The sequence below is a fragment of the Carassius gibelio genome, chromosome A19 (genome assembly GCF_023724105.1).
Source record: "Carassius gibelio isolate Cgi1373 ecotype wild population from Czech Republic chromosome A19, carGib1.2-hapl.c, whole genome shotgun sequence".
In the NCBI taxonomy this organism is placed as follows: Eukaryota; Metazoa; Chordata; class Actinopteri; order Cypriniformes; family Cyprinidae; genus Carassius; species Carassius gibelio.
Window position 1 is genome coordinate 9,961,075 of NC_068389.1, and position 22,141 is coordinate 9,983,215.

At 37.1% G+C, this 22,141-nt stretch overlaps 1 protein-coding gene across 2 annotated transcripts; it reads right to left on the bottom strand.

Annotated features, from left to right (window-relative positions):
* Positions 1–194: 194 nt before the first annotated feature.
* On the bottom strand, positions 195–20,462 carry LOC127934856 (helicase SKI2W). Of its 2 annotated transcripts, none has more exons than XM_052532377.1 (29): positions 20,223–20,462; positions 19,893–20,014; positions 19,672–19,793; positions 18,760–18,877; positions 17,976–18,090; positions 17,826–17,900; positions 17,693–17,746; positions 17,357–17,517; positions 17,103–17,273; positions 16,863–17,008; positions 15,729–15,875; positions 15,541–15,625; positions 15,359–15,465; positions 15,139–15,285; positions 13,462–13,561; positions 13,153–13,365; positions 12,145–12,255; positions 11,949–12,060; positions 10,984–11,102; positions 9,210–9,341; positions 8,940–9,077; positions 7,646–7,750; positions 6,662–6,797; positions 6,413–6,539; positions 6,128–6,338; positions 5,303–5,413; positions 2,919–3,137; positions 764–904; positions 195–643 (listed from the first exon to the last, which is right to left on the bottom strand). In XM_052532377.1, exons 1-29 carry the CDS (start codon positions 20,233–20,235, stop codon positions 443–445), a joined length of 3,759 nt encoding a protein of 1,252 aa, XP_052388337.1. In that variant the 5' UTR covers positions 20,236–20,462; the 3' UTR covers positions 195–442. The 2 variants fall into 2 exon arrangements, with proteins under 2 accessions (XP_052388337.1, XP_052388338.1); XM_052532378.1 differs by having other exon boundaries at positions 17,357–17,514; positions 20,223–20,391.
* Between the last annotated feature and the right edge of the window lie 1,679 nt (positions 20,463–22,141).

Genomic DNA, 22,141 nt, shown 5'->3' on the forward strand with positions numbered 1-22,141 from the left:
ATATAGAACAGTCCACCATGACAGAAGTAAAATAAAATAAAATAAAAATACTAAAAAATAACAGCAAATGTGAGAATAGCAATGATAACAACACAAACATAAATCAAAATACGACTACAGTCCTCGTTCAAATGATCACAGAGCAAAAGGACTATACACTTGCTAGTTTTTCTGACAACATGGATGAAACCAGGTTTCCACATACAGCTCATTTTATTGCTGTACATTTAATTACAGTTCATGACTGATGTCAATCTCCATGTCATACTGAGATCAGGATTTTGGTCAGGGGTGAGGCTCCTTCACTCACACATTCATACTCAACTTAATGTAAACATGCACTCAGTTACACATAGTCAGGTCCATATTCTGCACGCTCTATTTTATATCCCACTCAACATGCAAACACACCGAGCCCTTGCTCTCTGTCTCTCTCTCTCTCTCAGTGTGTGTAGAGCGAGGCGGTGAACACAATGTCTCTGCGTATGGCCAGGGAGGCTCTTTCCATCTTGCTGCCCAGGACGGAGTCGCCCACAATTCGTGCAGCATGTCTCACTTCCTTCAGGACCTCGTCCAGCCTCTGGATGCAGCGCACGATCGTCCCTTCCTGCACATCCGTCAGCTGGGCAATCTCAGCAAACGGCTACCAAAAAAACAACAAAAACACATCAGAATTATTGGGAGTTAATGAGAAATATGATTTCCTCTCTCCAAATAGGAAGTAGAACTAGAAGTTTAGACAGACAGACAGGTCAGTGCTCACCATGCCTCTTGCCCAGCAGTACACAACCTCAGTCAGGCCGAACTTGAACTGGGCCACAAAGTCTTCAGCAGTCTGAGCTATCCCATAATCCCTCTGCAGCTCACCAATACGCTGTGCCACACTGAGTACTTGAATAATGCCCTATGAAAGCAAGAGAATGGGAGAAAAATGATTTATAATCATATATCATACATTTAATTACACACACCTACATTCAGACATTTTTGAAAATAAATTAATACTTTTATTCAGCATGAGCACATTTAATGAAGTGACAGTAAAGACTTTTATGTTACAAAAAAATACTATTTCAAATCAATGCTGTTCTTTTGAACTGTCTATTCATATAAAAAAAAAATCATTAATAATAATGATAAATGTTTGTTGAGCAACAAATCAGCATATTATAATTTTTTTGGACACATCCATTTCAAAACACTGGTACATTCTGTGACGTCATTAAGCGGAAACGCCCTCTAGAAGGCTGGCAGTGTGTTGTGTTTGTAAACATGGAGGGGTATGCGGTCAGTGTTTTTGGTGATGATTTCATTTTGTGTCAAACGTTCACACTCATGCAGCTGCTTTTGGCCCAGAGACAATGTATTAGACGACTTTAGACATTTCTTTGACTTGCATCATCTGTATCAGAATACTTTGACTGGCTCAAAGTAGACTGCTTACATCATGACATGATCATACGTATATTAATTTACTACAGTAACAAATTTACAGGTTTTTTTAAAAAGGTCCTGTTCACACGATTTCTTAATGGTATTTTACCATTAAAGACTATACTGTATGTGTGAAAGGGGCTACTGAAGACTGGAGTAATGATGATGTAAAAATTTAACCTTTGCATTGCATGAATAAATTAAATATTTTTGATCAAATAAATGCAGCCTTCTTTCAGATACATTAACAAAATCTTACTGACCCCATCTACATATAAAATTACATACATAAACAGCTATGGAAAGAATTAGGAGACCGTTTGAAAATTCTCAGTTTCTGATTTTTAGTTACGCGTTTAAATAAAACATTTTGTTTTATTCTCTAAACTAATAATGCATGTCTTCCGAATTTAAAATAAAAATGTTTTTTCTTTTTTTGACAATTGGTCAAAATAACAAAAAAGATGCCTGGTCTTCAGACATGTTTTTATTCGTTTTTAGACAACACAATACCAGTGTTTTAACTTCAGAAGAGTTAAGAAACCAATATTTGGTGGAATAACCCTGATTTTCAATCACAACAAATGAAAACATTTGTTATTTTGACACTCCAACACATTTTTTATTTGAAATTTGAAAGAAGTGTAATCAGACCTTTATAGAATAAACAAATCTTAACATTTTACTCAAACCCGTACCTAGTCATTTTCAAGTGGTCTCTTAATTTTTTCCATAGCTGTATATGCACTGTATAATATTTTAATTATTTACTCACAATTTAATGTTTTGTCTTCAATTAAAGTTGTTATATGTGACAAATAATAATTAATTATATTTAAGTAGTAGTTTGTGTAATTAATTTAATTGGCAGGCCTAATACATTAGTCATAGTGAGATCTCTTAGTACAGCACTGCGTCAGTTTCTTTTGTCCTCTGCTCTACTCTCGTCTCCATCTGCTGTCTAAGTGCTTACACAACTAGAGCAAGGCAGGCGAGGTAGTCCTGCAGTCAAACTGCAGCTTCATTACCTGTACAACCTCAGCTCGCAGCGTCTCAACAGCACTGGTTTACGAGCCACTGTAAACTATATAAACTCTTGTGTGCTTCGCAGTCTAGTGTCATGACTTATTCACGGCCCCTTTAAAGCAATTCCGTGTTTCTGGGCCATTCGACAACACACACCGACGTGTTCGTGTGGGACTGCATCCTTTGCTAAAGGCATAAAGCAAAGCATCCGGGCCGCATCCACTACATACTTAAGCACATCTCTTCGGTGTTTGAGCTCAGAGAGCCGTATGCATTCACATCCATCCATAACCATGATGACACAAGTATCTGTTGCTTTACATTCCAATGGCTGTGGGCTCAAAAAAATGACTGATGATGTTTTTCAGATGGGCATACTGTATTAGACCTCTGGCATCAACAAGTATGAGATGCTGGGAATCACAATTGCAAGTAGGTTTTCTTTGGCTGTGCTTTACCTCCTGTAGCGTGCTGGTGACGTGCGGGTCTATCTGGGTGTTTTGTGTGAAGATGAGGCAGGACAGCAGGGCGGCGCTCTCCTCGGGGGCGAGAGGACTCAGTGTGTTCTCAAACAGGAGTTCGGTCAGGAGCAGCTCATGACTGCTGATCTGACACGCCACACGACCCTTCAGCTGAACCGCCCCAGTGCTGTCCACATACTGCAGCGCTTCCAGCACCTGCCAAAACAGCACTACACCGTCAGCTCTGACTGAGGGTAAAACATCTGGGACGTTTGCAAACATTAACTGGGGATTTTAACACCAGGCAAGCAAAGAATGGCAAAAAATGTTAATAATCGATGCACAATATCAGCGACTGTTAATATTAGGGCTGTGCAAAAAATCGAATGCGATTTTCATGCGCACCTCATCAGTAAAGATGCTCCTGTAATTAGAAGTCTATCTCCAGCACGTGTGTTCAGATCAGGGTTGCCAGGTTTTCACAACAAATCCTGCCCAGTTGCTTCTCAAAAGTAGTCCAATTGCGTTTCCAGGAGGTTCCCCGATAAAAATTGCTTCCCGGGGTTAAAATATACGTTTTTTGGCAGGGTTGCCTTGGTAAAAATCACATTTTAGGGGCTAAATATCACGTTATTGGTATTGTCGCTTCAACACGCGGACATGAAAAACAACCACAGACTTGGCAACACTGGTTGGCATTTACTACACCGAGTCGTAATTCAGTGACAATCTACTCAAAATCGAATTTAAAATCGCAGGCGATTCTTTGTCGATTTTGAAAGCGATTTTGTGTTAGTTGTCGGTAGACTACGGCTCTGTGTAGTAACTGCCGCTCCACCTGAACAAGTGTTCATGCCCGCAGTTTGAATCAAACCAATAATGTGATATTTAGTGCCTAAAATGCGAATTTTACCAAGGCAACCCTGCCCAAAAACGTATATTTTAACCCCGGGAAGCAATTTTTATCGGGGAACCTCCTGGAAACGCGATTGGGCTAGTTTTGGACTAGTTTTGAGAAGCAACTGGGCAGGATTTGTTGTGAAAACCTGGCAACCCTGATCTGAACGCACATTCTTGTCTGATTAAGAATATTGGAAGCAAATAATATTTGGTCTTTTTTTCCATAATTAGTTTAACAGTTTAAGCTTTTCTGTCCCTGGTTTCGAAGGCATTACAGTGTTATCTTTTTTATTATTATTATTGTGCATGCAATAATGGTTTAATGTCAAATTTCACTTGAAACTTGAGATGTTTGCCCAAAAATTATTATAATTTTTTAAAATGTACTCACCCTCAGGTCATCAAAGATTTAGACGAGTTTGTTTCCTTAATCAGAAAGGAGTTGGAGAAATTCAGCATTGCATCATTTGTTCACCAATGGATCCTCTGCAGTGAATGGGTGCCTTCAGAATGAGAGTCCAAACAGCTGATAAACACATCACAATAATCCACAAGTAATCCACACCACTCCAGTCCATCAGTTGTGTGAAGTTAAAAGCTCTGTGTTTGTAAGAAACAAATCAATCATTAAAATGTTTTAACCATAGCTTCTGGCCAGAATATGAGCCTATAATCCATAATAATACCTTTACCAGTTAAAAAGTCCATCTGTTGTTCTCTCACATCAAAATCCACTGACACATTTGACTTTTAGTCAGTTTTAAGGTTAAAATGATGGATTTGTTTCTTACAAACACACATCTTTTCACTTCACAATATGTTAATTCATTGACTGGAGTGGTGTGGATTACTTGTGGATTATTGTGATGTGTTTATCAGCTGTTTGGACTCTCATTCTGAAGGCACCCATTCACTGCAGAGCATCCACTGGTGAGCAAATGATGCAATGCTGAATTGCTCCAACTCCTTTCTGATTAAGGAAACAAACTCGTCTACATCTTGGATGTCCTGGGGGAGAGTAAATTGTCAACAAATATTCATTTTGGGTTTTTTAAGGAATAGTTTAGCCCAAAATCCCATTGAAAATTATGTTGTTTATTTACTCATCTTATTTTATTTTATTATACATGTATAGCGCAATATAATATATGAATTAAAAAAAAACTTAAGTCTAAAAGCTATAAAAAGGGTTATTGGTGGGCCCATATATAATTAATGGATGCTAATATATATATATATACACACACATACACACATATATATATATATATATATATATATATATATATATATATATATATATATATATATACACAAACACATACATACATACATGTATGTGTGTGTGTGTGTGTGTGTGTGTCTGCATGTTTATATACAAAACTCTTTTTGTTATTTACTTCATGACTGCATATCAAAGAACATAGTACTGTGCTACGGAAATATACGGTCTATCTACCAGAATGAGAAGATGGACTGACCTTGATTCTCTGATGGTACTCAGGCAGCAGTGTCAGTGACTGATCAGACACCAGGAACAGAAGCTTGTCGAGCTCTTCCTGTACACTCATCCTCTCCTGCACACGTGCAAACTGAGCAAGATATTCACACACACAGAGAGAGAGAACATGAAAATGAGAGAGAGAGCCCTCCAGAAGGTGAAGGCTGGAAGTGATTACTGAGAGCTAATGAGACACATCCTTATTCCTCGCTGCCACGGTCACACTCAATAAATGAGAGTCTGTGCACTCGGGAGAGTTACTGTGCCAAATTACTCAATATGGATGAGGAAAAAAACAATATTGTGAAATATTATTACAATTAAAATGCGCTTTTTTATATTTGACGTGGTATCTGCAGGCTTTATGAAGGTAAATGAGAACACACCATGTCAATATGGTCTTTAAATGTAAATGTCTTGTATTAGCAGTCCTTCAAAGTATAAAAAAAACACAACAAATTTTTACTGTACCTTCGGTTCACACTCAATCAAGATACATTTACTTGAAAAGCAAAATGACGTTTAAATAAAAAGTCTTGTTTTATGAGAAACTGATCCAAATGAAATAAGTTTATGATTACAACAAGAGCAAATATATGCCAAAAGGCTTTAATTCAAAGGGGAAACAGCTTTTTATTTATTAGTGTGTTTGTTTATTTATTTGATGAACAGGACAGCATTTATCAAAAATATAAATCTTTTGTAACATTAAAAATGTGTACTAAACTAACATACTAAATAAAAGCATTCATTTCTTTCTAAAAGCAGACTTTTGAACAGTAGTGTAGGAGTGTAGTCAGCAGACCTGTTCAGTGAAGGTGGGCGAGTGGATGCAGTGGAAGTCTTTCAGACAGTCCTGTAACACTCGGTGCCTCATCACCGCCTCCACCACATCCACAGCCTTCAGGTGCAGGTCATTCACAGGGTCAAGGGTCGTGATGCCATTGGGATTGGCCTCAGCCAATCGCAGGAGCTCCTGAGTTGCTGTAGAAATAGCCTGACCTGGTGGATCAAGTCTAGGAAGGGAAGTTTATTTATTATAATCGCCACAGTTTAACAAATGCAGATTCACTCAAATTCACACACAGACCTGAAGCGTGGCTGCTGTCTTTTATTAAAGTTGTCAATGATTCTCTCTGGGATGACTTTGAGGGTTTTGGTTGTGATGGCAGAGATGTCCTGCAGCTTCAGTTTCTGCACCGTGTGACTGCAGGGTCCTACACACACAGCCACACTGGAAATAAATAAAGTAGTAGTACTCTCCCACCTTGATGATTTAGGTGTGGGCAGGTGAGATTTTGGGGTGGATGCGATGCTGTGTGTGTGTGTGTTTGCTCACCCTCTGGAATAAACAGTGTAGTGCTGTAGATGTGATGGAAGGCTTTATTAGACTGATCATCACCCGCCGCCTCCTCATTGCCCTTCTCACAGATAATGAGAGCGGTGAACATGCGATTTACTGCATCGTTGGACACCTGTGAGAGGAGATGAGAGGAAAGAGGAAAGAGAGAGAAAGAGAGAGAGGGAAACAAATAGAGGAGATTGAGGTAAGATGTGTAACTCCCTACTTAAACTGGTCCTGGGAAATACACTACTGGTCGAAATATATATATATTTTTTTTAAGAAATTAAAACTTTTAATAAGCAAGGATGCATTAAAGCAATCAAAGGGGACAGAAAAGACACTTATAATCTTAAAAAATATTTTATCTCAAATGAATTCAATGTGTTGGAATGATATTTATCAGAGAATCCTGAAAAATGTATCATGGTTTCCAGAAAAATATTAGGTTTTCAACATCGATAATAATCAGAAATGTTTCTTGAGCAGCAGATCAGTATATAAGATTGATTTCTGAAGGATCGTGTGACACTGAAGACTGGAGGAATGATGCTGACAACTCAGCTGCACATCAAAGGAATAAACTGCATTTTAACATAAAATAAAATATTTAAAATTCATAAAAATATTGTAATATTTTACAATACAACAGTTTTTAAATCACATAAATGCAGTTTTGTTGAACATGACACACTTAAAAAAATAAAAAAACGATGCCAAACAAAAAAAAAACTATTATATTTCAGATTGTCTGCTATACACTCAAATTAGAAAAAAACATCTTTGATATACAGCCATAGAAATATTACTTAAAAAATGTCTTTAGATAAAAAAAATCTTATCTTTTATCTTTAATTAAAAAAATATCTTACCCTAATGAATATATGATATTGTCACTCACTGGTCACTGCTGCAGATGTGTGTTCATGGTTAGAGAAGGAGAAGCTGACAGTAAAATGTGTTCATTATTCAGACACACACCTGTAGAATGACTCCCAGGGCGTTGTGATGCTGGCAGCTGTTCACCATCACCACCCTCCCCACACACAGAGCTTTCAGTCCATTCACTGACTCCAGAACAGCTCTCTGACACACACACACACACACACACACGCACACGCACACACACGCACAGTGGAATTATTTTAAATATATAATACAATTTATACATATACTTCTGTACATATACATATATATAAAACAAACAATGATTGGTCTGGTGGTTTTGAAAGCACTTCACTTTTTGAAAGCTCTGATTGCTCTTATTTTTCTTAAATTATTAAATAAGCTAATTAAAAAAATACTATTAAAAATCAAAAACATTGTTTTAAAATAAACTAGCTAAATATTATCATCACCCGTTATTGTCACAACACAACTGTACATTTTAAGAATTTAAAATCATATCAGTGTTATTTTAGTATTACTGAATTACAACAATATTTGTTAATAACATTTTTAATTACATTATATTTAGTCATCTAGCAGATGCTTTTCTAGCAAAGTGACTTACAAATGAGGACAATGGAAGCAATCCAAATCAACAAGAGAGCAATGATAAACAAGTGTGTAAGTCTCAGTTAGCTTAAAGGTTTAGTTCACCCGAGAATGAAGATTCGTCCCTCTTCTACTCCCCCTCGTGTGACTTTCTTCGTTCAGAATAATCCAAAAACGTTATACCAAAAGTTATACCAAAAACTGTCCTTGCTCTTCCAAGCCTTTCAGTGGTGTAAGTGTGTTTGTTGTCAACCGTTCAGAAGACGTGAAACACATCTTCCGGTTCCCAACAGTCAGCAGAAGTGAGAAAAAAAAAGTGTTTATTATGTTTGAAATCTGTATATTTATCTCACAAAAAGGCATGGATTCACTACAGGGGGCCTTTATTCACCCCTCAGAGCCACCTGAGGGATGTTTTATTACAGATGCGCAGACTTTATTTCACGTCTTCTGAACGGCTGACAACAAACACCCGCTTACCCCCATTGAAAGGCTCGGAAGAGCAAGGACAATTTTTAATATAACTTCGATTGGATTATTCTTCATTATAACACTTATCAATTAATGCAACGGTGTCATTCACGGTGTAATTCAATCGCATCCCAACGGTTCAAGGTTTTTCTTCGCTGGTTTATAACTGCATGTGATCACTGAAATGCTGTGAATCCAGTGTTTGAGTGTGCAGCTCTGTGATAGTGTACACTGTGCTCATATAAGTGTGTGTGTGTGTGTGTGTGTGTGTGTGTGTGTGTGTGTGTGTGTGTGTGTGTGTGCGCACCTGCAGGGTCTCGGTGGTGATGCGCAGCTCTGTGATGGTGTGGTAATATGACAGTATATCAGACAGCTGCCCCTCCGTGTCCAGCGGAGGGAGAGAGGACAGCGTGTTTCTCAGCTCACTTATTCTCTTCTCATGAGCCTGAGCAACACAAAGACACAAACGACTTGGCTAACTGAAAGAGTTTCATAACATTTCATCACAGATTTCATTTTTTCCGCCTTCTGGAAGACTGAATTACTGAGGCATGCAAACCCCTCAGACGGCGTTCACCTGCGTGTCCCTGTGGTTCTCCGAGAAGCTCCTCTTCATCATGTCGGTGACCCTCAGGGCCTCCACACGCAGCAGATTCAGGATCATGGTGTAGGTCAGTCTGAACTGAGACTGCAGCACTGTCGGCTTCCCCTGACACAGAGGAACAACGGCGCACATTAACACCATCTCTCTGTGCTCTTGTGTATACATTTTATTTATATCACCCATTAGCATTGATTCATTCATTGGCTGCCGGTGTTTGAGCTACTTCTAAGACTATGGCATACATAAAAAACCATGACATATAATAGCATGAGGACACAATATAAGGATGTTGTGTATCATGATGCTTTGTGCTCATCCAGTGTAAATGGAGCTGACAACAATCAAATGTTTTTTTATTTTTAAACAGCATGGAAATTACTTGTAAAACTAACTATATCATTACATTTTCTGAGGATATATCCATGCAAAATTGTAAAAATAAAATAAAATAAAATAATAAGAGTATCCCGAACATGTTCCTGAGCTGTTTTTTGTTTTTTGTTTTTGATCCAATGCAAATGATATTCTGGTCTCTCAAAATGAATCACTTGCCTTTTCAATATGACTTTGGAATTCATCTGCCTAATTTATCATCTTCCAGGTGAAAAACAAAGCTAAAAAATTAAGCTAAACATAATAATAAAACTATTCAAAATTATTTTTGGAAGTCAAATTTTGCTGAAATATTAGATGCAATACTTAAGCAAAAAAAAAAAAAATGTAAAGTTTAGTTTGAAGTACTAAAATTTCTAAAACTGAAATTAATTAAAAACATGTAGAAATGTATATTGTATACATGTTAATATTAAGAAAAAAGCAATACAAATAAAACTAAATTACTAAAACAAACTTAAATTAAAAAAGGGAAAATAAAAGCCATTCAAAACATTAATAACTAATATAGTAGTTTATAAAAAAATGACAATAAGGTTCCATTTGTTAACTATAATTAATGCATGAACTAACATTAACAAAGATGAAGAAATACTGGAACAAATGTATTGCTCATTGTTAGCTCAGGTCCATTAAACAACATTAATAGATACAACTTTTCATTCAATTAATGTACTAGTAAATAATGGAAACAACTTTAACTAAGATTTAGAAAATGCTTTAGAAGTATTTTTCATTGTTAGTTTATGTTAACTAATGTTAACAACTGGAACCTTGTTGTAAAGTGTTGAATACACTAAAATAACACTGGCTCCAAACTTTAAGTACAAAGAGCACTACAGATCAGCTTTCATGAGTGTTGATGCTGGTTTGTGCAATGTGGAGACCAGCTAAATGACAACAGCACTAGTGAATGCTGGTGAGTTGTGTGTGTGTGTATGGGGTCAGTGAATCAGAGACAGGGGTTAACTGACTGCACAGCCGTGATGTAAAACACTGAGAGGTTAAAACAGCTCCAATGAAGAGGAGACCAGTCACACACACTCCATCCACAAGAGGAGGACAGAGGTGCACTCACAGGCTGCATGACTCTAAAACCTTTGTGTTTAGCTCCAGACTGAACAATCAGGCAGTGACTTACAAAGACCAGATGGGATATCTCTTCTCAGATCCCAGTAAAGCCTGGATTAGGAGGAGATTGCTGCAGTAGAGGTGGAACATTTCAGAAAACTGTAAAAATCTAATCAGGTCCAATTTTTGGTTCACAGTTTGAGTCATCCTGAGGAGAACGATCACCAGTGAGGCGTCAGGCCTGACCAGAGGAGAGAGCGGGAGGTGTTTAACACAGACTGACCAGCATCATGGCGTGGAGGTCTCCCATTTCATGAACTCCCGCCTTACAGAGGATGATAACCGTCCCTGTAGCATCCAAACCTCTTCTGCCTGCACGACCCGCCATCTGAATGTACTCGCCTACACAAACACACACACACACACACACACACACACACACAGTTTAGTACTGAGACATTCTTGATCAACATCAGAGTAAGCATCAAATACTATACATTTACACACGTGGTTGAACCTTACTTTGAAATGTCACACACACACATGCACACAAGTATGTTTGTGTGTGTGTGATCATTATTAGTTTTACTATTAAAAAACATACTTTGCTTAAAGAAAAGTAAGCAGTTTTTTTTTTTGATTAAAATAATCATATAATTTATCATATATTTAAGTTCAACAAATACTACCATGATAATATCATTTAAAAGTTTGGATTAATACTTTTATTCAGCAAGGATGCATTCAACTAATTAAAAGTGCCAGTAAATACATTTCTAAGTATTTTTTAATGTATTGTCACTTTTACACAATTGTTTTATGAATATCGATTTTGTGTCCTTTTGGCAATATGCAAAATGTATTTGATGCAATGGATAAACAGGGCCATATGTGTGCTATATTCTCTCCCTCTTGCCTTTTTTCATACACACTATTATTAGAAGAAAACTAGATTTAAGCATCTCTCTCACACACACACACACACACACACACATTAAAGGCCCCCTGCTGTCTCACTGCACATGTGCATAAACATCTGCACTACTGAGCAGAATTAATCTGCTCATTCATTAGAGACAGCTAATGCATCAAACGCCTGTAGCGTCTCCGCCAACAAGTATCTGACAGCTTCTTATAATGTCTACTGTTATGACAATACAAATCAATTATCATTTTAAATGAGAATACCTGCTACAGGCATGCTTAAGAGCTATTTTGATGTTTGAAATGTAAGAGCTGTGTTTTTACCGGGCAGCAGGTTTCTGAACCCGGTGCCGTCGTGTTTGCGGATGCTGTCGAACACCACGGTTCTGGCAGGCATGTTCACACCCATGGCAAACGTCTCTGTAGCAAACAGCACCTGAAAGAGAAAAGTCACCAGCCCTTAAATTTAGCTTTTTTATATTCAAATAAAGCTTGTATAAAACAAGTCCATAAAACCAACCTTTACTAAACCTCTGGAGAAGAGCATCTCAATAATCTCCTTCAGGATCGGCAGGATGCCGCTGTGGTGAACACCAATCCCTCTCTTCAGCAAATCACGCATCGACAGGATCTGTGGGGACAAAACTATTTGTAAGACATATTCAAATAGAAAACAGCCATTACACAACATTACTGATTTTACTGCATTTTTGGTCAGATAAACAGCCTCGGTGAGCATAAGGGACTTCTGGTAACACTCCACTTGAAGCTGTTATGTATGATGCATTTTAAAGGTATTCATAATGTACAATGCAAAACGTATATATGTAACAAAAGTTAAAACGCATTATAATATTTGCAGATCCCTTGTTACATCTGAAATCAGTCATTTATCAAGTGTTTCAATGCACTGTACATTTTAAATATGTAACTACGAATGGATGAGTGTTTTAATGTATTATAAGAATTATTCATAGAATCATAAGATGCATTACAAGGCATAATTAATGCATTAAAAATACTTTATAATGCATTATACATAAAGGCTTTAAGTAAAGTGTTACCAGAATCCTTTAAAAAAAAAGTAGTGTATACTTTGAATTTGTCTCTTTTTATTATTATTATTATTAAATAATACATATTTTATTGCATAACAGTAGTATTTTTTTTTTTTACATTACAGCAGGTTACTGAGATTTTAACTTGTATTTATTATTTGATGTATTGTATTATTTTGAAAGTATACACTAAATAAGTTAGGACAATGTGCAAAACATCGTAATGTTCCTAAAATAGGCTTCAAGTAAAAAAAAATTCAGGGGTGGGACATGGCCCAGACATACATTTTTTACATATATTTGAATAACTATTATTACTAATTATTATTATTTTTATAGTTTTTAATTACAGCATTTCTGCTTGGTATCATTAAATTGAGTTATGTGTTATTTATCAGCATTATATTGGGTAGAAGCCACCTTGTTCTCCGGATCTCTGAATTATCCAAATGGAAACAGATGTCCTGTACCTGCGGTAGCTGCCGGTCGCCTCCTCTCAGCCTGGTCAGGCTCTTCTGGAGGAAGGAGTGAATCTCGCTCTTCTCTATGGAGCTGGTGAGGTCCAGCGAGGTCAAAGAGCGGGCGTTTTCATCACAGCGTGTCCGAGAGAAGGTGAAGGCCACCACTGGAGTCTGCTGCCTCTGAGACAGATAGTTCAGCAGCGTCTGCCACACGGCTCGGTCCTAACAGAGAACGGGTAGGTGAAGGAAACACAGTAAAGAAAACACTGTAGTTGCTGGAAATACAGGTCATTTGTTCAGAGAGGGTCAGACACTGACCTGACTGGCTGTTGTGTTGTGCTGTGACACGTTCTTTGTGCCGAAAGACTGAGCGTGTTTACTAGTGCGTTCCTTCTTGGCGTCTACTGCGGCATAGTAGCTGGAAAACAAAACACTCATTTCAATGCAAATTTGCTACACTTTCGAAAAACTTAGTTTGAAGTCTATCTATATTGTCTAAATACGTTAATCAAAGATTTTATTTTTAGGCAAAATATATCGTATTTTCCGGACTATAAGTCGCACTTTTTTTCATAGTTTGGCTGGTCATGCGACTTATAGTCAGGTGCGAATTATTTATCAAAATTAATTTGATATGAACTGAGAGAAATCAACCAAGAGAAAACATTACCGCCTCCAGCCACGAGAGGGCGCTCTATGCTGCTCGGTGCTCCTGTAGCCTACACTAAGCAGCATATAGCGCCCTCTCGTGGCTGGAGACCGTAATGTTTTCTCTTGGTTCTCGGTTCTAAATAAATGCGACTTATAGTCCGGTGCGACTTATATATGTTTTTTTCCTAAGGGCCGTTTCATAGTCAACGCATCTGTACGCATACGCGTCCCAGAGGCTACGCATCGTTACGCTTCGGTCGCCATTATGCTTCGGTGCGTAGCCAAATGTGTCGTCCTAGTTTTTGATACGCGACGCGCCGATTCACGCAATACTATGCGTTGTCGGTGGGGGCGACATTGCAAGTATTGTACATTAATTCAAGTATATTGTGTTTACAGAAGAAGAAGGTTTGAATACAATGGCGGGCGAAGAGGAAAAATGATGCAAACTTATACGTATTCATCCACATTTATACGATAGTTCATCAGCAACAGAATACACTCCTCTACAGTTGCCATTGTGATCTGAATATCACGCGACCCGACTCTATTAATATCACCCGACTCTACTACCCCCTGTTGCGTGAGCGGTGTATTGCATACATGCATCACCCGTAACGCTTGCGTTCACTGTTTAGACTATGAAAGAGAGCCCGTCGCTCGCGTTGCTTGCTCGCGTTTCTCACGTTGACTATGAAATGGCCCTAATCATGACGTATTTTTGGACTGATACGACTTATACTCAGGTGCGACTTATAGTCCAAAAAATACGGTAATCATATAGATTTATACACCATTTCAAACTTCTTTCTGACCTTTATTTTACAAAAAAAAAAAAAAAAAAACACATCTGAATTGAAATTGTATCTTTATTGCAGCAGATTAGCTAAATATATATAGAAAACAACCAAGCAACCAGACGGACACTGCAAACACATAATATTGAATGGTTTATTATAATTATTATTCATCTGCAATTCAAGTTTATCATCTCTATTTTACGCTCTCTTTCATTTTCTATTTCATATAAATGATGTTCTTTCGAAATTTGAAACAGCACAACTGTTTTCAACATTGATAATAATCAAAAATGTTTTCTGAGCAGCAAATCAGTGTATCAGTATGATTTCTGAAGGATCGTGTGACTCTGAAGACTGGAGAAGTGATGCTGAAAATACAGCTTTGAGGTCACAAGAATATATTACGGTCTTCAAACAGAAAACAGTTATTTTAAATTAGAACACTATTCCACAATATTACTTTTTATTGATTTTTGATCAAATAAATGCAGCCTTGTTGAGCATGAGAGACCTCAGTGAATCTTGTTTTTGGGACTTCGCCTACCCTTTAGTAAGGAAGTTTCCAGAGGCGTCCAGCAACAGGAAGAGCTCTTTCTGAGTCTTGGTGCTGTTGCCGGTGTAGAGATAGTGCTCGAGAGGAACCGGCCTCTTAACTGTGCTGATCACATAGATGGGACGCTTCTTGATACGCCTGAGGACGGAGATGGCACAGTAAAACACAATCTATACAGAGCAGGATAAAATGGCTTTGGTATTACACACACCCGATCCATTCACTGAACTCCACTGCGTTTGGCACCGTGGCGCTCAGCAGGATGATGCTAACATGCTCCGGCAACATGATGAGCACTTCCTCCCACACCACTCCCCTCTAACAAACAACAACATCACATCAGATCTGAATGCAGCAGAGAAAACCATCACATTTTTTAACTGAATTCATCACCTCTGCATCATTGATGTAGTGAACCTCATCAAAAATGACCCATTCCAGATCCCGAATGACCTCGGAGCCGTTATAGAGCATGGATCTGTCAGGAGGATGACATACCGATTTACCAAGAACAAAATCCTGCACAAGACTAACTGTGAGTTATAAGCAACTGACATGAAGGGGTGCTATTGGATAATCACCTCAAGATCTCCGTGGTCATGATGAGACACGAGGATTCAGGGCTCAGCTGGACGTCTCCAGTCAAAAGTCCCACGTCACTGAACGTGGTCTTGAAGTCTCTGAACTTCTGATTGGACAAGGCCTTGATGGGGGATGTGTAAATGGTCCTGTCAGGAGGAACAGTCATACTGGTATGAGCCATGATGTCACAGCGAGACAAGATATGTTTACTTGTTTAGCACATTTTTTTTTTTTACATTTACAAGTACTTTTTAACGTGGTTTAAAAAAAGAATAACCAAAACTGAATAAAAAAATAAAATAAAATTAAAATACCTACTATTCAATAGTTTTTAGGTATGATTTAAAAACATTTTTTCAGCAAGCACGTATTATTATTATTTTTTTTTTAATTGACAGCAAAGCAGTGTTATTTTTGTATCACTGATATACTATTATATTTTATGTTGATAGTTTACATTTTTTATATATATATTTTAATTTTAGTTACAGTTTTAGTAATTTTGCTGTTTTTTTGTTGTTGTTGTTTAAAATGTTTTTAGATAGCTTTTATTATTTTTTATTATAAAATGTAGTTACTTTAATAGTTCAAGATCAACTAAAGTCAAACTATGAGAAATTCTGCCTGGGCAAATAGCTGAAATAAAATATGTAAATAATAAAATCCTTTTTGTTTTAGTTCAGTTAACCTTCTTTTCCGAATAACAATTTTTAGTTTAAATAAATAAATAAAACCTTCAGTAAGATATTTATAATGTTGCAAAATATTTATATCCCAAAGAAATGTTCTTTTGAACTTTCTAAATTTAACAAAAAATCTTGAAAACCAAAATGTTCATGGTTTCCACAATAATATTAAGCTTCATCACTGATAAGAATAAGAAATATTTTAATTATTATGATTTCTGAAGGATCATGTGACACTGAAGACTGGAGTGAAATTCAGTTTTGCATCACAGCAATACATTTTATTTTAAAATACATTCAAATCGAAATCAGCTCTTTTGAATTTTAATAATATTTCACAATATTACTGTTCTTTACTGTATTTTTGATCAAATAAATGCTTCCTTGGTTAACCTAAGAGACTTCCAGTAACTTCTTTTGAACGTTTGTGTATTAAAAAGACAAGACCTGGTCATGTGTTTCTGGGAAAGTGCGATGGCGTATTCAGCCACCACGGTCTTGCCGGCCGAGGTGTGAGCCGCGACAAAGACCGAGTCATGAGCTTCGAGTCGGAGAATAGCCTGCTTCTGAAACACGTCCAGCTCGAAGGGATACTGAGGTATAAAGAAACAAAAAACGAACAGAACTTTATTTCAGCAGCTTTGACCTCAAACATTGCAAAATGATGAACATACAGTGAGCTGTGACCTTGAAGGCTGGATCAGGGACACGCTTGTAGAAGTCACCACAGGGCGAGCTGATGTCCACAGGAACCGCCCACTTTTTATTGTCTCCCTTGTCTTCTTGCTGCGCTCTCTTCTTCTGTTCAGTCAGACGCACCGTGTTCGCTGAAGGCTGAGAAGCAGAGCTGGCCGAATCCTGAAGAGTGCATGTGTTTAAGAGGAACATATTCTGAAAACGACCAGACAACCACAAGACTTCTGTCTAAAAGCTCTACACACTTTAATTCCCAGATCCTCCAGGCTGTTCGTTCTGGGAAGTTTAACGGCGGGCTCCTCTTTTCGGGAGACTGCCTCTTTCTCCTCTGGCAGAGCGTCGATGACATCATCAAAGGTCGACAGTAGTGACAACAGGTTCAGCTCACTCTTCGTGGTTTTGGCTTCTGAAAGCATTAAAGAGCACTCAAAAATGAAAATTGTTTTACACATCCTTATGTCGCTCCAAACCTGTGTTGTGCTGCAGAAAGTAAGTCACACATGTCTGGAACGACATGAGGGTGATGTTTTATTTTTGGATAATAATGCACAGCCACAAGAGGGATTATGACAAGATCAGACCTTTGTCGCTGAAGTCCATGCCGGCCTTCAGTCCAGGAGGAACCGTCAACAAATCTAAGACGAGAAACACAGTTCCTTTTCCTCTCCACACATTCACAAAGTATTGTTTAATGACGAACTGGAACAGACCAACCTTTCTCGAAGTCGATGTCTTCTTCCAGCTCAGACTTTTTCTGAATCTGCTCTAACGTCAGTTCTTCCATTCCCGCTATACGAGGACAGCAGAGTTTAACAGCTGGATCATTTTTAAACACAATCATGAGAAACTACTGAGCTACTGAACCTGGCAGGAATGGGTAGTTTGTGTTACTCCCTCTCAGACTCTCTGACGGAGGTCCAGGCTGTCTTTGTAATGAGAGCGAATTTTTGGCAGACAATCCTGTGTCCTCTAATAACACCTGACATAAAGAAAAACCAGTGCTTTATACATTACACATATGTAAACATTGCATTATTTTATAAAGAACAGTCACTGTGGTTTCCTTGTGCACTTTAAAAACTGAACTAAAAAATAATGATTGTTTCCAAACAGCTTTCCAAAACGATAGTCTGACTCAAACTCAATCATTGCTTGAGTGGGATGATGACGTGTTGAGACAGTCAAATAAACAAAGCAATATTTTTATGAATCACAATTTTTACATTCTTCCAGAAATCAACCTATCCAATGTTATTTTAGTCTTACTTGTATGCCATAATTGTGTTTATTAATTTAGCATTTATTTTTATATTTTCAGTTTTCATTCAAGTTTAGTTTATGTATTTTCTTCTTTTGTAATTTTATAGTTTTTTATTTGTATTGAAATATTCATATCTATGTTTAATTAATTTATTTCAGTTTCAGTAATTACAATACATCAACTAGTTCAACAACTTCTTTCAGTTAGTTTCCATAGCAATATTTTTATATTCTATATATCATCTAATATATATATATATATATATATATATATATATATATATATTTTTTTTTTTTTTTTTTTTTTTTTTTTTTTTTTTGATTAACAAAAATGATTTTAATAGCTAATGGTTTTAGGTAACAATGTAAATATGTGTTCCAGTGTTACCTCAGTGAAATCCAGCAGCATGCCGGTGGTGGGATCTCTGACCACAGACAGACCAGAGTGCAGTGGAGACAGTGAGCAGTGCAGGAGAGAGTCCACCTCTCGCTCTCGTGTACTTATCCTAAAGGACATATTTGTAAATACCATACTTCTAAATACCATGAATAATTATATATTACAAATTATTCAGAAATTTGAAATGCATTTTAAGAGTATTTTTTCCCATAAACTGGTCAAAATGCACAACACCGCTTCTTGAAAAGAAGCTCTGATGTAAACAAGCATGCATGAGAAGTACATGGGGGAACACATGCACTGAATGAAAGCACATTCACTCTCTGACAGCAGATGGCGCTAAACTGCAGAAAATGTAGCCGCTATCCTGGAAAACCCATAAATAAAGCAGCTGCATTATTTTCTAAAACATATTTAAATAATTTAAATAGCCATTCAGATTTTGTGGATTACATAAGCTTACATAAACTAAGACTTGTATTTTTATCAAAGATTAATAACTTCTGTAGCAAATGTTGCTACTTCTCATTGTGAAAGTTAATGAATTAATTAAGGTTAACTAATGAAGTCTTATTGTAAAGTGATACAGATTCGTCTTTATAGTTCGTTTGCACTTTAATCTGTGTAAAACTTTTAACTTTATATATTTTTCTGTATTTCTTTATTGTACTTACATTTTCCGTTATTTTTGTTATAAGTAAAAAGTTATTTAACCTGTTATATGGTATTATGACCACTTTTTTAACTAAATTTCAATACAGTGATAATACCGTACACCGTGATAAAAGCATGAGAAATTATTCGCAACAGGAAAATTTGATACCGGCATATCCCTAGTAAATATATGATATATATATTGCAAACACAAGCACTCTCTTCTGAATGCGTCTCATTTCATACTTAAGGAACTTGTGGAAAGCATCGTCTACATCGTGTACAGTGAGCCAAGCAGGGTCTCGCAGAAAACGCTTCTCTACCTCTGTTTTTAGATCGAGACATGTAGGAGGGAGCCCATGGGGAAGCTGAAAAAGAGAAAGATTCTCCAATGTAATACAGAATACAACTACAAAATTTGAATACAGAAATTAATAGCATTATTATTTGTGTACTATTTGACTAACCGTGCTGTGTGGAGGCAGGGGTCTGTTTTTGGGCAATGGCTGTGTGATGAGCTCAAATCTCCCCGAGCAGCCCATCTCCAGCAGAGACAGGGGCAAATCATCAGGACCCCCCGGGGGCAAATCTACACACAGAAGAAGACAAGAGTTCATCAGAGAGCTCATGAAGCCCATTGCATCATTACTGTCAGATGCAGTTTGCTGAGCTGGCTGTCATGTAAGCGATTTTTCACACAAAGCAGCTAAATCCTTAACTGGCTGCTGATGATATATACCACACCAGGTAAGCACGTGGAATTACAGATCGCAAATAAAAAAATAACAAAATCCAACCTGTTTTGTCCATGTCACTCTGCAGGTTTCAGTCTCAGTAAAGTTTCAGTCCTGCAGGAAGCTGCGCAGAACTAAAGGGACGGGAGGTTTTTATTGGTATTTTTGTTTGCTACTATACGACATAATGTGTGTTTACCTAAAATAGGTTGACGTATTAATGTACTTTAAATACACTGTAAAATAAAAAAATAGCTATGGACAAACTATATTGTTTGAGCTGCTTCCGCAGAAGACAACGATGATGTCATAATTGTGCGCCGAAACAATAAAAGAAGGGAATACTGCAGACGCCTATTCTCATTTTATTAATTTAAGTTAATTTAATATTACGCACTGTCTTTAATGCATTTTTTTATATAAAAAATTAATTATTTAAAATTAACGTTTTCTAAAGCCATCTTTAACGGAAACATCGATAAAATGTTAATATGGTGAATGCATTGATTAGAAAAGATATAGACATCTGCTCAAACATAATACTGTTGTTTTTTTCCTCCTCAAGATCAACCAAAATGGCAATATTTCCCAGCTCACTGGCAGAGGAGGAGGAAGCACTGCAGAAGAAATATGCTAAACTAAAGAAAAGGGTTAAAACTGTAGTTACAAAATAATAGTTGGCCTATCAAAAAAGTCGTCTCCTTCAGTTTGTATAATAAACGTATATGCTTTATAAAATATAGATAACATTAATAAACAGCAAAATAATTTTCATGTTGCTCAAAGTTTGAGCTGTAAACCAACACTACAGAAGACATCATTATTAAGCTCAAATCAGCTAAAATAACCATATTTTGTTGCTTTGCAGCCTAAAATGAAGACTGATACAGTTTTTGTTTTATCCAGCTGTATTTACTAAGTGCAATGTATAACATCCCAGTGAAAGATATAAAACCAACATGTCAGGAAAAAAATAAAACAGAATCTGAGTTGGAAAAATGATCATCACCACTTGTGTCAGTATTTTGTTGAACCATTTTCTTACTTTATATACAGCCTTTAGTCTGTTGGGATTTGGTCTCTACTAACTTTGCACATCTAGACGTTGCAATATTTGCCTGCTCTTCTTTACAGAGCTGCTCAAGTTCAGTTCAGTTTAATGGTGAGTGTTTGTGGACTGCAGTCTTCTGTCATTCCACAGATTTTCGGTGGGATTTAAGTCTGAGCTCTGACAAGGCCATGCAAGGACATTCAACTTTTTCTACTTCAACCACTGTGTGCTTAGTTTTTGTGTGCTTTGGGTCATTGTCATCCCATTGACAACTTTCTGGCAGATAGCTTTTTTTCTTGTAACCCCTTCCATACAAGCCACATTAGTGGAGATTTTGTGATATTGTTGTCACATGCACACAATGTCTGCTCTTTGTCATAAATTCCTGCAGCTGCTTCAGAGTTGCTCTCTGAAAAGTTTATTCCCGGCTCTGTTAGGGAAGGTCTGTGTTGTATCAAAAACTTTCCACTTAATAAAAGACTTCACAGTGCTTCTAGGCATTGATAAAGCCTTTAAAAAATGTGTATCCATCTCCTGACTTGTGCCTGTCCACAACTTTATCACAGAGATCTTTTGACAGTGCCTTGCCACCCACAGTTGATTGTTTGCTTCAGTTGCTCAACCAAGGACTGAAATGATGCAGGAAAGATCTGTTCATGCCGAGCGAATCAAAACGACCACAGGTGAAAGTCAAATTGCTTTGTGTGCTTTTGAGAATGTGTTTAGCCACACTGATTTAGTTTACAAGTCATTTTTAGGAGGGGGTAATCCTTTTTCAAACTTCTCTGTTTTTTTTTTTTTTTATGTTTTTCCTGACATGTTGGTTTTATATCTTTAACTGGGATGTTATAAGTTGCACTGAGTAAATACAGCTGGATAAAACTAAAACTGTGTCTGTCTTCATTCCAGGCTGCAAAGCAACAATATGTGA

Coding starts and splice junctions, on each gene's coding strand:
- LOC127934856 (XM_052532377.1), bottom strand. Junction 17,747..17,825: donor AGACATCGACTTCGAGAAAG/GTTGGTCTGTTC, acceptor TTCTCGTCTTAG/ATTTGTTGACGGTTCCTCCT. Junction 6,798..7,645: donor CCCTGGGAGTCATTCTACAG/GTGTGTGTCTGA, acceptor CTCCTCTCACAG/GTGTCCAACGATGCAGTAAA.